General features: G+C 46.7%; 3 protein-coding genes across 3 annotated transcripts; 2 read left to right on the top strand and 1 right to left on the bottom strand.

Moving 5' to 3' along the window:
* Positions 1 to 2,743: 2,743 nt before the first annotated feature.
* Positions 2,744 to 3,306, bottom strand: ColSpa_03532 (uncharacterized protein; the record flags this gene model as incomplete). Its single annotated transcript, XM_049269744.1, has 3 exons — positions 2,744 to 2,883; positions 2,937 to 3,052; positions 3,116 to 3,306. The coding sequence occupies 3 exons, from the start codon at positions 3,304 to 3,306 to the stop codon at positions 2,744 to 2,746; spliced, it is 447 nt and encodes a 148-aa protein (XP_049125701.1).
* Positions 3,307 to 8,643: 5,337 nt separating this feature from the next.
* On the top strand, positions 8,644 to 9,947 carry ColSpa_03531 (tyrosinase-like protein orsC; the record flags this gene model as incomplete). The annotated part of the gene is made up of 2 exons (XM_049269743.1): positions 8,644 to 9,054; positions 9,120 to 9,947. 2 exons carry the CDS (start codon positions 8,644 to 8,646, stop codon positions 9,945 to 9,947), a joined length of 1,239 nt encoding a protein of 412 aa, XP_049125700.1.
* A 3,822-nt stretch (positions 9,948 to 13,769) lies between these two features.
* On the top strand, positions 13,770 to 14,883 carry ColSpa_03530 (aspartate aminotransferase, mitochondrial; the record flags this gene model as incomplete). The annotated part of the gene is made up of 3 exons (XM_049269742.1): positions 13,770 to 13,922; positions 14,076 to 14,165; positions 14,254 to 14,883. 3 exons carry the CDS (start codon positions 13,770 to 13,772, stop codon positions 14,881 to 14,883), a joined length of 873 nt encoding a protein of 290 aa, XP_049125699.1.
* Between the last annotated feature and the right edge of the window lie 1,935 nt (positions 14,884 to 16,818).

The following is a 16,818-nucleotide window of genomic DNA, read 5'->3' as shown; positions in this document are numbered from 1 at the left end:
ATGTACCATAGCCGTGCATCCGCTGTTGGTTCCGTCCTCAGGTCGCGCTTGTAGAAGTCGTAAACCCCACTCATAAAGCTCTCTTCGTCAAATAGGTGGTACGTTTGTCCCAAGTGAAATTTGACAGTATTCGTCAAATACAGAGCGTAGTCGAGCGAAGGGATGTCAACAATTGCCTGCGGAGTGATGTTTCTGGACGAAGGCCAGTCCAACTTGAATGCCTGAGCATCTACGTTTAAAGGTAACTCGGGAGACTCGTGTTGACCAAGATGACTCTGGATCATGTTGAGAACCTGCCGACTGTAAGCCCAGGTGGACGAGGGGCCAAGCCATCCTATCACAAAAGTAAGCATACAGTGAATACACGATCTTGGCTTCAAACTTACGCCTCCGTCCCGCCGCATCGGTGACAAATTTTGAAGGTCCGATTGCCAAAGGATTCCTCATAGTCAATAGATCGCGACGTTCTTCATGGTCGTCCTCGCCACCAACGGTCGTGCCATCATCTATCGAAAACTGACGTGACGGAGAAGCCATATGGACCGTTTCAACCAGTGCTGCTGTTGTTAATTCATGATGAATAGCCTCTGCGACTGGGTAGAGAATTCCAGGCACCTTACCACGATGTTCATGATTATCACCGGGCGAGGTTGATCGCTGATACCGAGATCGCTTGGGCGGCGGGGTTTCTTCGTCAACTCCGTACCTAGACTTTCGTTTCAAGTCGTTTAGAAATCTGCAATTGTAGATCATTAAGAATCGACTCATTCCTTCAAAAGATGAATGGTATTTGAAGGTACCTCTCAGAGACCACAACTTTCCGGTCTTCCTTATCGAACACGCACTCGACCGACTTGCGCAGACAATTGGCACACGGCAATGAACCCGAACACTTGACCTTGCGCTCACGGCAACGCGCGCACCTTGGATAGCCATCAGTCTACTTGCACTCACGATTTGTATTATCCACTGTCCCCGGATGAGGCAAGACACAGGGAACACACTCACGCGTTGTTCGCTCGCTTGCCGCGCGTGGTGGAGTTCGTCGCGTCGGCATCGGGCTCTGTCGTGGTCCTTGGACCTTCGCCTTCTGGGGCCATCGCGAAAGCACAGTGGTGATGGTTTCTTGTTATTCCTTAATTCAAATGAAAGCTGGTGGGCTGTCTCTTGAAAGTTGACACGGAAACGTCATTAATAATCAATTTAAAGGTGATACGTAGGTCGTCAGTGTGTTGCGGACGCGAAGTCACTAGGAAGCCAGTTAGCCACACCGTGCTGTGGCGCACACTGATCCTTATTCGTTCGGCGTGGCTTGTTTCACTGGGCCCCAATGAGCCATAGAACTTTTTTTGCGTGTCGATACTTAGACCAAACCTGCTAACGTCCAAGTATGCACGACTGCCAGCTAGATAATTCACATGATAACAGTTTGAACGTTGAAATAAGACTATGCTGGAATGCACACATCAAGAACAACTAAAGTGACAACTAATCTCAGGAATTCCTCCATCCTTCAAGGGAACAATGTGTCTGAGACCGGATCTGAAATTGAATTCCTTTGCGGTTGAGATTTGGGTAGGTGGAGGTTGGCGTCCCTAATCAGAGTTTAACGCTAATGATTGCTCGGCCTGTTGAGCCGAGGTGTGGCAACTGCTCGACATGCAGGTGGCACCTTGCTCGGCACCCCATTCCGTCTCAAATATCCCGAATGCCTGGTAGAGGAAGGGATGTGTTACCGTCACACCAAATCCAACTCTTATCTAGCATTGAGACATGGTGTATGATTCCCAAATTTGTTAATTTTGTCGAGTATGGAAGGCCTCTTTGGACGTGAAGTCAATTGTTTAAAGAATTGTTATGCCCATGACCAATAACCACCTCCAAGTAGCAGCTCCGAGGGTATCGGTCCATGCGAGCAGCCAGCTTGCTAGGCTAACGGAAAAGACACTGGAGTAAATGCTAGACCCAGCGACCGGGACTATGCCCCAGTTGATAATTGAATTGGCCGAAACAATATACAAGAGGAAGGAATGAATAATGCGATGTTTCGTGTACCTTTGGTTTCATCCAGTTGACAAATTGATTTCCGACAGTGTTAGCAGCCCTCATCAAGCTCGAAATTCGCAAAAGCCCAATCACGGAACCGAACGGCATGTGTCTGATTGATTCATCGTAATTATTGAAGAAGCGACACATATGCAATGTGGAAAAAGGTCCGTCCAGAACCAAAACAGAGAGGAGCAGTGAATTGATCAAATATCATTTGAATTACATTAACTCCACGGCCATTATGAGCGTATCTTGACAGATACGGAGACAACACAACAAAAATGTGATTTACAGGTCGCGTAGCCCTTGTTGATCATCTCAACAATATGCTGCGCAGCCCTGAGGCTGTCTAAAACCTCAGCTTCATTCTACAAGACACAAACAAACCATTTTTCCAATCCAACACAAAACACTACGACGGAGGAGAGCAGGCGCTACAGTGTATTGCAATACCCTGGAATTCATATCAACAATGGCATTTTTAAGCAGCAAATAAAGAACTAACCATGTCTTTTCCGGGCTTGTTCGGGCAACCTAGCGAGCTTGGGAGCGGAAAATACTGTTGAATAGCCCAAACGCTCGAGTTGGGCGAATAGTTGAATAAGATTTTCGCGCGCGGTACCTGATCGCGGTACAACTGAACAATGTCTGCACGTCAAGCCGGTCAGTATAGCTCTAATAATAGTCGTAGAAGTCACTTGCCCATCAACCGGCGCGTGATGACCGGCGAGGGATTTCCTCGAATGCCGAATCCAACACCAGTCCCTATCCAGTCCACGCCCTTCAACTCGGAAGCGATGTCGTCCAAACCATCCTCAGGCCCAACGAGTACGGCTGGACGTTACCAGTAAGTATGAGGATGTGAAACCCATGGAAGCGCGGCTCACCTTTTATATTGTAGCCAGCCTCGACAATAGCCTTCATATCTGACCGGATGCCAGCCTCAACCTGTTGAGGCGTGAAACCGCTTGCTTTGACTGCGGGGTGATTCCAGGGCAAGCCGCTGCAAAGCGCAATGTCAGAATGAAGAAGCATGATTCAGTCGCCGTTGTGATCATTCCCTTACGTGAAAATAAAGTTGAACTTGTTGCATGATTGCGAAGGCGCCCCGTTGCCTTGGCCAGGACCGTCGCCTTGACCAGCACGACCAGGAAACCCGGATCGGGAATCGAATATTGACACCGCATCTAAAACAACTGGTGAAGCTACAGCATTGGCAGCAAGGCCAAGCGTAACAACTCCCCAGGCATTGACCATTGTGACTGCTTAAGAGAGTAAAAGGTGACCAGAAATTAACTAGACGCTGGTGTTTAATAATGTAAGGAGGTTAGACCGAATTCCCGGAATCGGATTCCCGGGTCTGTGGGTTATCATCTATTATGTATTGAGGTCGATTATCCTTTTGCCCTTTGATGTAAAAGTCTCACGCTGGAACTCTGTTCAATTAAAGAAAGTCAAACAACATAAATGACATTCCCCTCCTGTGGGGCACGAGGATGATTTAGATAATTGACTTGGTACCCCGCAGTGCCCGCATAAGTCGGTTTATACTTCACTGAGCCATTGCTTTGTCTTTAAATGTAGCCTCATTTTCGTAATTAGCCCAGGTAAACCCTCAGCCCAGCCACAAAGTAAGTCAGTTCTGAGGCCATGAATTCCATAGACGTAGTTATACATCTACTGTAGCTGAATAAGGCATGCAATATCGAGAGCTGACCATTTAGTTGCGGGACGGCTTAGCAAGCAGCTGAGACCAATAATTTCTAAATAAGCCTGGACAGGTTGTCAATTTAAGTGGCCACCTTATCCGCGATAAGCTACCCGTCACAAGAAAATATTGATAGACGCCCAGAGTAATCGACAAATATGATGAAATTAGCGGTGGCTCTACATCATTTTCCCTTGGGAGCAAGCAGAACAAGGCTTTATGACAACGTGACTAATACTCCTCTGTATGTTCAAAAGCGACAAAATAGCCTTGGATTCCGGAAGCCTTGAAACTGTTTTCCCGACCTCCCCGTCTTGGTCATCAGTCAGGACATGGACTAAACTATCATCAGTCTTCCAAGTCTTCTAGATAAATAGCATGTTCGCACTTGCAGTCCGCAGGCCAACCAAGGTAATACCACTAAACAGATGGTTTTTCATCCGGTACAATAAGCCGGTTGCTTTATTCAATCCGAGCTCAAGATTCCATCAAGGTTTTTTTACTGAGGTCTCGTCTGCATTGCAATCAAGACACCACTAGTGATTTCGACTTAAGCTGCAATATAGATCTGTATGGGAGTTGGGACTCAAGGACTATTAATTTGAGAGTCTTCGCTGTATATGCATACCTATTTTGATTCTTCAGGAAGAACTTTAATACGTGTTTCATTTGCGCGAACTTCATTTTCCAAGGTTATGAAGTCAGTCCTATCATGTGCACCTATTCGGGCCCAGCTACTAGGACACCTACTTATACGCAGTCTTCGTTTTGTTTCTTTTTCAAATGAGTACTGAAACATGCAGGGTGATAAGGACTTTAGCGGTGCAGTGCAATACGGTGCGTACCACAAAGTCGAGCGAATGTCAACGTGTCGACAGTAGAATCCCGTATTCTTACAATGTCGGATGGCCAATACCGATCCGACCATAGGCGAAATTGAAGGAAGTTCTGCAGCGAATACTCTGTGGGTTAGACTAGACCGAAACGGAACTCCTTGTCCAAGAACATAATCCATCCGCCGAATAGACTGAACCAATAACTGAAAGCCTTCAAAGGACGACCGTAGGTATCAGACTAGACTGTCATCGGCTAATATGAGTTTCTCTTCTGGAAAACCATGGTCATGTGGGTATTATTCTATTTCTTCCAGAAATAAATCGGTATGTATGATAAAGATAAAAGGCCAATTGTCTTCAAAAATGCAATGGATTCTCGTTGGTTTCGTCAATAGACGTCGGCGGCTGACCTCTTTCAGTTTCTCCGGTCAACCTGGCTACGTGTGGGCAATAGTTGTCTTTTCGTTTACACTATTAGCAGCTACCTCTCCACTCAGTCTTTTTCAACGATAAATTTTCTATTTATTTAGCATTCCAGTTAGGATTCTGTGACGTTTCTTCCATGTGCTGGTACGAGATTGCTGGAAGGAAGGACACTAACAATACCTTCACATTGATGATTGCGACGAAATAGAAATACGAAGAAAAGGAAAGATATCACTCACATGAATCAGAAGTAGGCCATATACTCACGGCTGATGGCTTTGGGAAAGTGAGAAGTAAGGAGCTTTCGCTCCCCAATCAAATCTATGCTATGGCTGTAGGTACCCCCAATTTGGGAACATAGCTCAGTATCGTACTGACGTAAGGTGCTGATTACACCTCAACACAAGTGAACTTACATAGGACTGTTCATGAGAGCGAGATGATTCGAGTACAGTACCGGAACGCTCGCCAGCAGCAAACCCCCAACATGTAGCATATACGTATGTTGGACTTTACAAGGGTAGTACGACAAGCTACTAACTCTTTCTCTCTTCGTCTCGACCATAGCGACTATTGGTTTTAGGAACCGCTGTTTACGCAGTCTTTTAGCATTCGGCGTTGTTCGTGGGTCCGTTTCTCGGTTGATTCCTGTCTTATTCCATGCCCTCGACAAATACATTATCAGTCACGACGCCATATCGTCCAACGAGCAATGCTTGTAGTATCATTATTCTCTAGTTCATGCAATAAGAAATTGGCTTATGGAATAAGAGATGAAATAACTTTTTTTTCGATTTCTTAGTATATTCACATGACCACACCAGGTCTGCCAAAATCATCTACTTACAGACTTTTCAAGAAATCCCTATGTGAATGCTGGGGACATGCTTGTAGTTGAGTTGTATGATAGCAGCTCCATCTTTCCGCCCACAGCCCTCTAGTGTCTTCCTCCACTCCTTTGATATGTATATGTATGTCTCGGAATAGCTAGGTTGCATGCCGTGTCGTTGTGTATGACTTCGTGTTGACCTCTGTCCGCTCCGATCTCAAAGGGAGGCACGGGCTATCTTGCGTGATAAAGTCTTGTGGTGATTGGTTCTTGCACTAATAAATTCGACCACGGTACGCACACACCTTGTTTGTAAAGTATGAGATAAGGGCATAGAGGCATAGGCAAACAGTCAATCCGAAACAGACGTTTTCTCCAGATAATTTCTGTCCACATCCAGCGTACTTTGTTGCTGTCCTGATGCAAATATCATCCACTGTCAGAGCACACATCAACCCGCTTTGATACGAACAGTACCTTGCATGGGAATACGGCTAGTCGTCCTGAGCATTTTTGGTCAGTGTGCGTTTATAACGGCATTTTTTTATAGAGAAAAATGGCAGATTGAAAACTAATTTGAAAGGGCTGGGTGAAACGTGTGATGACATAACCACAGATTGTCTTATACGCAAAGTCACCATTCCGAATGCCAGAAAGGAGACTGGGATCTTAGTTGATTCTTCGCTAATGCCTTTGGAATAATGCACACTCACGTAGACTCTTGAATCACGATTGGTGTGTTCTCGGCTGTACCCAAAGTTCAGTCCCATCTACTTGTGCCACAACTAAGGCACGAGTGTATATTCCAGCAGTTCGGTTTTCACTGAGAGTTCTCACGGCTCCAACAAAAGGCCTGATGCATAAATCTCTAGGTTTCTCAGCGTCGCTAGGGCATAGCCAGATTGAGCTTTGTCTCATAGGTGGGAACCCGATAGACATCCTTCCTTACGTGCTTTTAGTGGGTATGGCATAAGTACTTGAGCAGAAGCATCTCCTAGGCTATCTATACGGTACTAGTCGCTCTGATACCCGACTCTGATGAGTTGTATATGCAACAGTGAGTTTGTGTGGAGCTGTTTCAAGCCTTGAACTCGTCGGTGAATGAGTAGGACTCTTAATCGACAGCTTTCCCGTTTTTGCCGGTCTTAGCTGTGGGTCGCCCGAGCAGGCTTTGTGAGAAATTGCACGATGGCAAAGTTAATGGCGTGTAATGCAATTCGGATACAGGTCAGTCCTTATCTTCTGGGGTTCTGAGCTGGCAGGTGACTATGTGGGGTGGCGGGCTTCATCCCTGTTGCAGAAACACACAAGCCTTTTTCGGGCTTTTTGTTCTGGTTCCCTCTCTGTTAATTACGGCCCGGACGGAAAAGTTAAGCTTCTCTAACGTAATGCACCTGCTTCGCCCATCTGCTATTATAAGAACACCCCAAACAGAGCTATGATCATCGTAGAGATTACGACTCAATGCACCAATACCACGTGGCTCCGCCGATACCGCGTGGCTTCTTCATTATTCAATGGCTGGATCGACGAAGATTACGTATGTGTTCCTGCAATTGTTACATTCTAGACGTGGGTGAAATGGGAGACCGTACGATGTTCCTCAATAGATAAGGGGAGGAACGATCGTGTTTGGGTGCAGTGAAATGAGAAAGTGCGAAAAGGCTCTAAGATTGGTACATGAATGGATGTGGTTATGAGCATTCAGCAAAAGTACTGAAAATTTAATCATGATGCTCGATTTCTCTCGCCAACGCAATAATATAAGCTCAGATGCATTGGAGCCTAAATTAGTACTGAGTCACCGGTAAACATATTAGAGTCCCTATTTTAGCAGCAGGTTCATCTGACAACCGAAAGCTTGTCGTAACCCTCGAGGCCTGTTTTGCGGCTGTGGATTAACATCCTTGTTCGCCTTACTCCGTTTGTAAGTATGGTGGAACACCTATCATCTTGATGGATCACGGCGGGTATCTTACTTCACCCTTAACTTTCCTCCAAACGTCGCCGCATGCCTCCACAATGAAAAATTCTCCAGGAACAAGTAGCATGGGATTCTGTTTGCCGCGCGTCCATCGGTATTCTACTGCGTACTGCGAACTCGATACTACACGGACGGATTTGCATACCGGAATCACACTGTTCCAGAATCAGCTCGTTCAGTTGGCCCCTTCGTCCCTTCTGAGAGGCTCCTGTCTTTAACAAGAACCGAGTGAAGCCTTGGACATACGTTTCTCTCAGCCAAGGAGGAAGTCGCCCTTCCACAGATCCATGGCCAAATCATAGGCTGATGCTAAACTTAACTCCCTCGTTCTCTCTTGTTTGGGCATAGAAGAAGAAAAGAGCAAGGATTGCATGGTCCACAGTTGATCCGATGAGTTTTGTGTACGAAGACACAATTGACTGCGGTTAAGAACTTTGCGCCGCTTGCATACGTAGAGCCTAAAATAAGCCACGATCCACGCCTCCCCTTCCACTGTAACATAGGAACATGTCTTTGTGGTTTGCTCCCGAGCCATGCCACTTTACTGGCGAAGAAGATACCAGGGCTTTGACTCTCGGCCATTTGTCGGTTCTATTTCATGAATATTCGTAAATCAAAAATGGAAAGTGGGATCTGGTAACGGGGCTGTATGCTTGTGAAGGCACTCTCCTCTACTCAAGAGACATCTATAAGTGTATATAACGCATACCTATGCACCGTCATTCCCGTTCACTCACCACTACACATCCAATCTTCTAACAGCATCCTTCTTTTCTTGAGCATCTCAAATCGGTCCACTAGCATAGTAAAAATGCGTATCAACACTCCCGTTGTTCTGTGCCTCACGGCCGGAGCCATTTCCAACGCCATTCCTACTCAGAAAAGGGCCAGCATCACTCTCCCAACCGCAGCATCGAGAGACCTCACTGAAGCCGGCGAGCAATTGGCAGAATTAACCAGTTTTGCCCAAATCACCTGGAACCAGACTCTCTCTTCCAACAGCAGCATAGAGAAGCGATCAACTTGCAACCTTAGCAATGTCGCGGTCAGGAGGGAATGGGGCGATCTTGCGAATGCCGAACGTAAGGCATACACTGATGCTGTCCTCTGTCTTCAAGCCAAGCCCAACAAGACTCCCGCTTCCCTTATCCCTGGGGCGAGGTCTAGGTTCGATGACTGGATTGGTGCCCACATCAACCAGACATTGACAATTCACTATACCGTGAGTCAAATCAGTTCCACGCCTTCTCCACCCACTACCAGTTCTAAGATACTGACTGTTACCAGGGCACATTCCTCGCTTGGCACCGCTACTTTACCTGGGAATACGAACAAGCTCTTCGCAATGAATGCGGTTATACCGGTTACCAACCCTACTGGGACTGGTCCAAGACCGCCGTAACTGGTCTTGAATCCTCTCCCATCTTCGATGGCTCAGAGTACAGCATGTCCGGTAACGGCGAGCACATTTCCAACCGTAGCGACTACGTCGTCCTTGGTGACAGTAATGGTGTCGACGAGATCATTGCTCCTGCCGGAACTGGAGGCGGTTGCGTCACATCTGGGCCATTCAAGGATATGGTGGTTAACTTGGGACCTGTGGACCTTGTTGTAATGGGCAACAAGACAGAGGCCAATGGTGACGGCTTGAGTTATAACCCGCGTTGCATGAAGCGCGATCTCACCTCCGCCATCAACAAGCGCTATGCGAACGCCACAACCGTAGTCGACACCCTCATCCAATCCAACACCGCAGACTTCCAAGAGATCCTCCAAGGCAGGCCCAATAGTGGTGAACTCGGAGCCCACGGAGGCGGTCACTTCTCCTTTGGTGGTGACCCAGCCCGTGACTTGTACATTTCACCCGGAGACCCGTTGTTCTTCCTTCACCACGGTATGGTTGATCGCACATGGTGGATCTTCCAGGGAATGGATTTGGAGAAGAGGACGGGTGCTGAGGGGATTGCGGGAACCGCTACGTGGTTGAACAGTCCGGAGAGTGCTAATACTACGTTGGACACGACCTTGAACTTGGGCTATGCAGCCGGGGAGGATATTGCCATGAGGGATTTGATGAGTACTATCGAGGGACCTTTCTGTTATATCTACTTGTGAAGTATAGGGAATGGCGAATGGTACCGTGGGTTATTGATGCGGCGGTATATTGGGGTTGAGACCGAATTATTTACACATTCTGAGTTTATATACTTATTTACCTATCTTCGTTTAAGCTTTTGCAAAGTAATTGGGGGTCTGCCCTATCTTTCATCCTAGAAACAACACTTTCGATCTTTCTCTCTCTGTTCATGCTTACTTTAGCATTAGGGCGAAAAGATGAGTATGCATTTATAAGGTGGGGGGAATCGACAAATTGCAACCTCATCTCAGTGGACTGCTTCATGCGGTACTTAATTTCTGTGGTCAGCAATCCCACATCATTTTAGACCACTCAACTATTCACCAATAAAGATGCACAAGCTCAAGGCCTTCCTCATCGCATTCGACTACCTCTCTACTTTAGGCGGTGCCCTATTCTTCTCGTCACGGACAGTAACGTTGATATGAGCGACTAAAATGTCCTGCCCGAATACACGGGGGATAGGGTGAGAATTATTGACCTGCACAACGCGGACAACGAGCTTGACAAGCGCGCAGTGTGCACTGGAACTATAGGGATTGCCAACGCACAATGCGTAACCTTCTTGCTCAAACCTAATCCGGCTGCCACAGTGTATTGAGATTGGCAGATATAAGCCAACAAGCGCCGGTAAATGCTACGTTTACGACAGCTTCTATGCCATCTTCGCCAACGGCGATGTCACGTACGGTACCAACTGCCAGGTGTTCAGTGACACTGGGTGTAAAACTACGTGACAGAAACGGGGAATCATGTCTTTGGCAATAGGCATTGCAAGGCTGTGGGGTCAGATAGGCCTTAGGAAATAATGAAATGGTCCCATTGCTGCTAGATTTATGCTCTCGACAAGGAGAGGTTCATTTCTCGTCGAGAAGTAAAGGAATCGAGAGTGGTTATTTAAGATGAAGGGTGTATGCAACAACCTACTGATCGAAAGGTGTGTATGTGGATAGCTGAACTGTGAGACGTATAGCTCGGAGGAACCTTGCCATCTAAGAACGTCACTTTTGTTATAACTTACATAACACTTTCCACTGGTTCAGGGTCAGCTTACACCATCTCTCGAGTTCTCAGCCCGGGAACAGTTAGCTTCAAAATGATGCCACGTTACCCCACTCGGAATCATAAAGTTACGTTGCCGAGTGTTTTGTACCAAGTGAGAATTTTGCCAGTGAGCTAAGAGAGCGGTTGTCATGTTACTTTTCATGCGCTTCGAAAATTGGCTCGTTAACTAACTATGCGAGCAAAAGTTGTGCGATAATCAGATCAGACTTGGAGCATGCTGTTCACGCAGCCAGCGTCTGCGCCACTAAAAGATCCGTGAAAAGTAGAATACTGCCTTGCTGAAGTTTCACGGCACTTGAAGGCATGTCGACTATTGAATGCCATCTGGCAGTACCCCCTTCGTGTTAGTATCTGAGAGCCTGTAGACTCTCCATCTCCAATATCAGACGGCTCACAATCCCCTCAAAAAAGGGATTCTATAGATATCGGTAAACTCAATAAAGTGCGGGCTTTTTGGTATTTTCTTTCATATTTATCATTACTCAGTTAATTGGGGGCACTCTTGGGCACATCCAGTCAACCGTCATCGAACGGACTCAATGATTCCGCGCCCATTTCTCGACAAAATAGACAAACCAAGCCAGAGTAAAATTTGTAACAGGAAGCCAGTATGGCATTCCTGCCCGCATTTGACTCCAGTATCCAGAAGCTGTCAAGAAACAGCCGAGAAAGAGGGTGGCGACACATCCCCGAGTGTGTGGTAAAGCCAAAAGAAGGCTCTCAGCAATCATCAAAACCCCAATGCACAGCATGTGCAATTTAATTTTGCGTGAATCCGTAAAAGGATAGATTGGACGGAGGTGAGGTGCTGTGATTTGCGATTTTCGATAAATTCTCTGGTGGAGTGAATTGAAAGGCCAAGGGCCGAGTCGAGGAATGCCGCCAATGAAGTACTCGAAAGCGAGAACAACGCGGGGTAGGGCGAGCAATACTGAAGCCATCGCTGTTGTCCCCTTTCAATGCTGATCTTTTGCGACGGAGTGGGTCTGATTTTTTGTTTCGTGAAGTTTAGTAAAGTTTAGTGAGTAGGGCTCATTAATGTTCGTCGTTTGCTAGGCATCACAGGAGGCTTGGAACTGCATCTAAATTTGATAATGTCGATGATGTAATGAATTATGGCTAGCTTCCACCCAATCCAAGACATTTTGCAGGTGAGATTTCGCACAACAGCCATTAATGACTGGCCCTTAGGATCATCGTGATGAGTCATGAATCCTTCTGATAGGTTGTTATACTGTTGCACCGCTTTAAGCATTGCCTTCCAAGTTGCAAACCCGTCATACTGGGTTATTTCGTGATGAATGTTGGTCTTGTATATGAACAAAAGCAGTAAAAACAGTTGGCCGAAATATGATTCTGTGTTCCATTTACTTAGGCACCCTTGAAATGGCTGCCATTGTCTCCTTTGCCCCCCTGGCTAGTATTGCCGAGTCTTGTCCACCGAGAAGGAAACGGACACCTAGCTCATTGATCGCCCAGTCATGCAGTTCATGGTTGTCGTAAATACCAGCCAGCCCCATAATCTTGCCATGTTTCTTGCACGCTTGGCTAATTACCTTCATGGCTTCTCGGAAAACAGGGCTCTTGAACTGGTTAGGCAACCCAAGTTCAACGGCAAGATCGTTCGATCCAACCAAAAGAACGTCTGCCCCTTCGACTGATGCAATTTCGTCAATATTATCAATGCTTTCCTTGGTCTCAATCATAAGGAAAACACTTGAACCATTAGCGTTTGTCTCTGTTATAATTTGGTCTTGTGGTGTTGCCTTCAGTGAGAAGAGAGGCAGTTGTCCAGTGATAGATCGTTTTCCCTGGGGCGGATATTTGCAGATGGAGACTGCCGCCATTGCATCCTCTGTTCACATGAATTAGTAAGTTTCTAGCCCGGTGAAAATCCTACAGCGTTTACCTCGGCCATGAATATGGGGAAAGATCACTCCCATCGCTCCGCCGTCTAAGACCTTCTGAACGAAGCCATTGCCGCACTGATAGGGAACCCTTACGAAAGGCGTGATACCCAACTGCAGCCCAACAATGCAATGTGAACTCGCATCTTGAATAGACAGCGTGGAATGTTCCAGGTCGATGAAGAGAGCGTCGAATCCTCCGTTGGCCGCGAGATGAACGATTTGTGTGTTTGTTACCATTCGGATGCCCATAGCCTAGTGAGGGTAAGTAAAAATGGCTGAAAGTATGCAACAACATTGTATTGCATATCGTTAGGATGATGGCAAGTCATCGTTGTTGCAGAACGTACTGTGCATAGCTTTCCAGCCCCCCCAAGGCGAGTCAAGCTGTTTGAAAATAGAGAAGCCATGTTTTCGAGACGGTGAAGTTCTGTTAACTCCGAATAAGACTGACTTGAAGTTCTTGCTTTCTACAAACACTGTCCAAAGAAACAAAATTCTTGTCTTTTTGATTGAGAACTGCAGAGGGTGTGGGAGGACGTCAGGCTGTTCGGCTACGCCTCGGTTTCGGTCCCCGTTAGTTTGGAAGCTTCGGCAAGGCTTCCCGAGCAGCTGTAAGTAGTAAGTGGAGACTCGGTAACTCGCGCCGTTCTCATCTCATCTCGGCAATCACGTCAACCAGGCCGAACGATGAGCATTTTATCTTTCCATGGGTCGTTTTTGTTAAGAAGACAGTTTAAGAGCAACTTATTGATGTGCTGGAAAAAAATGTGTGCTCGGTCACTATCGCGCGGATTACTCCATGCCCGATATTTCAGTTCGGTCACCATGTTCAGTCACATTCAACCCGGACCCCCGGACCCCATGTTCACCCTCAAGAAAAAGGCTGACAACGACACCAGCCCTGAGAAGGTAGATCTTGGTGTTGGAATTTACCGCAGTGAAAGCGGCAAGTACCAAGAGCTAGAGGCTGTTAGACGGGTACTTAAGTGTTCAGGCCAATTGCAATGGTTGGGTTGCTAAACTAAGCTAGGCCAAAAAAAAGCTTGATCAACTTGATCTTGGACATGATGTAAGGCATTTGGTTTCGTTCACTATTATAAACTCTGTCAACTAAATCTAACCGCATTCCAGTATGAATCAACGATTGGAGATGCCGAATTTCTCCACCTTGCCGCCGGGGTCATGTTCGGCGAAAGCAATGAAGCTTTGACGTCAGGAAGAGTATGTCCCCAGTCTTGAGAACATTCACTGGCTGGCTTATTGCTCCAAACAAACAATTGACCATAGTCTGTAGATCTCATCAGTGCAGACTATTTCTGGGACAGGAGCCAACTCTTTGGGCGCCCTGCTGATCAGCAAGACCATGCAGCCCAAGCCGAAAGTCTTCATTGGTGTGCCGACCTGGGGCAACCATGTTCCCATTTTTCAGGACGCGGGGCTGGAAACTGCTACATACCCTTATCTTGACTCTTCAAAGCACAGCGTCGATTTTGATGGAATTCTCAAAGCTGTACGGTCAGCTCCGAAGGGAAGCGTCTTTGTGTTCCAAGGCTGTTGCCATAACCCCACAGGTGTGGATTTGGATGGTGAACAATGGCAGAAACTGGCTGTGGAGATGAAAGCTCACAGTCACCTTCCCTTCTTCGATACAGCTTATCAGGGACTTGGCGATGGCCTCGATGAAGATTCCGCTGGCGTACAAGTGTTTGTGGCGTCAGGGATCGAGTTCTTCGTATGCCAATCATTCTCTAAGAACTTTGCTCTGTATGGAGAGCGATGCGGTGCGCTTCATGTCGTTGGAAAGACAAAAGAGGTAGCTTCCAATGTTCAGGACAGACTGCGGAGCTTGATTCGACACACGTATTCTTCGTCCCCGGCTTATGGCAGCCGTTTGGTCAAGATTACGCTGAGCACTGAGTCAATGCGAGGAGACTGGTGAGTTTCATATTTGCGAAAAACTGGGCCACAGTTTTGCTTACAACTCTCTCAGGATTGCAGAGCTTGATAGCATGAGGCAACGCCTTAAGGCAAACCGCCAAGCTCTGCATCACCAGCTGACAAATGTCCTGAAGGCAAGCTACCTACGCTGTAGATTTAAACCATTTTGAATGAATACTAATCGAATGCAGACCCCGGGAGATTGGTCACATCTAACCAGAGAGAAGGGGTTATTCTCGTAAGTCACTTCTAACCTGACATGCGTGTTAAGATCATTGGCTTAAGCTCGCAGATGCCTAAAATTGTCGCCATCCCAGTGCAAAAGCTTGGTGAGTAAATTTCACGTTCATCTCCCAGAATCTGGGCGAATCAACGTTGCTGGACTGAGTAAGGATAATGTGGAACGCGCATCAAGAGCCATTGACAAAGTCGTCAGAGAAGAAGTGTAACTTAAGTAATCATTGAAATAGCTACTAGAAGGGGCAAGGCAATATATGCAGCAGCACTTGGCAACATTGCCTGCCTAGTAGTGAAGCCAAGAGAGGCTATGTCTATAAGGAAACTTTTGAGCTTTTGTTGAATTTGGCATATGGAAATACTTTTAGTTTCTCATGGACTTCTCGTCACACGTACCACAGTACAGCGTTCGCGAGTGGCTAGGAGAAGAGACATAGTGACTTGCACCTTCAGAGACAGGTCATTCCCGCTAAGCTACCAACTAAATACGTCTACCTTCGTGTTTACTCGAGTCCCCTCTCAGCCTTTACCTCTTATACAAGTGCAGCGGTATGCGCAAATCAGTGAATCTTTGGTAACAATTGCGTGTTTACTTGTTTGCAATCTTTTCACGTGGCCTCAAGATATTCAACTTTTTTATTTTTGGAAATTATTCTCGAAGACAATTCCAGCTCTCTATTACCATCGTTATATGACTATATAGACGAAGGAAGCTCATGCAAGAACGAATGATGTGTTGTCATTTGTTCAATTATTTGAAAGAACCTTCTAGCAGTGTTCCGCGTCTCTCATGCTCGGTACCATATAGTTATCATGGACAATTGAGACTGAGACCTTATCCTAACTTCTTATTCTCGGCCACATGAACTTCTTGGATTCAACAGACACCCCAGTTGTGCAGTCTAGCATTCGTTAAGATCAATAGGTAGGCTCAAGTATTGCCAGATAAGCTCCTGACTGTGATCGGTTGCCGTCTGTTGATCGGGACACGACGATGCACGTTGACCATCTCTCGGCAACTACCCGCCATACCTCGCCGAAACCGCCGCTACTGATTGAGAACTTGGTATATTGACTAAGAAAGTGATGCGAGCCCGCTGGGCGCTAGTCGGTTGGCGTCCGGGGACTAGGGGCAGTCGGATGAAGGCAAACTGTTTCCGTCGCGTGCATGCACAAAGAAGTGCGGTCGGCCGGATAGATACTTTGGACAGCGAGGTCGAGAACGTGCAACAGCTTCAGCTCAATCTGGGTGTGCCACTGCCTTCCGCAAATCGTGTAAGCTCAGCTAAATCTGGACAGTTTTCGGAAGTTTTCTCGGAGCCTGTGGGGCCGAATCTGAGCCGGGCCCGAACGGCAGTGAAGCCCGGCGTGAAGGTCTGATCGTGGTATCCGGTAGGCTCACCTGGTAGTTGAGACAGATTTTCACAACACATTTTCGAATAGGCAAAGGTCATTTTCAATTTCACCCTAATAGTACCTGAAAGTCTTCCTGAACCTTCAGCGACACAAAGATTGCATAAATGTTACAAAGTCGCATCCAGTTCGTTGTCTTGCATCTCGAACAAACTTCGTCGATAATTGTTTTTGCGGCTCGAACTCATAATGTTTGCTTAAACTTCAAGAAAAATGCAACAAGCATTCAGCATGCTAATCATAGAGCAGATCATAAAACTGTTAGGCAGCGCAGGGCGCCAGACTT

The sequence above is a fragment of the Colletotrichum spaethianum genome (genome assembly GCF_022836535.1).
Source record: "Colletotrichum spaethianum MAFF 239500 DNA, contig07, whole genome shotgun sequence".
Classification (NCBI taxonomy): Eukaryota; Fungi; Ascomycota; class Sordariomycetes; order Glomerellales; family Glomerellaceae; genus Colletotrichum; species Colletotrichum spaethianum.
Note: the sequence above shows the minus strand (reverse complement) of the source record. Positions and strands in the feature narration are given on the sequence as shown.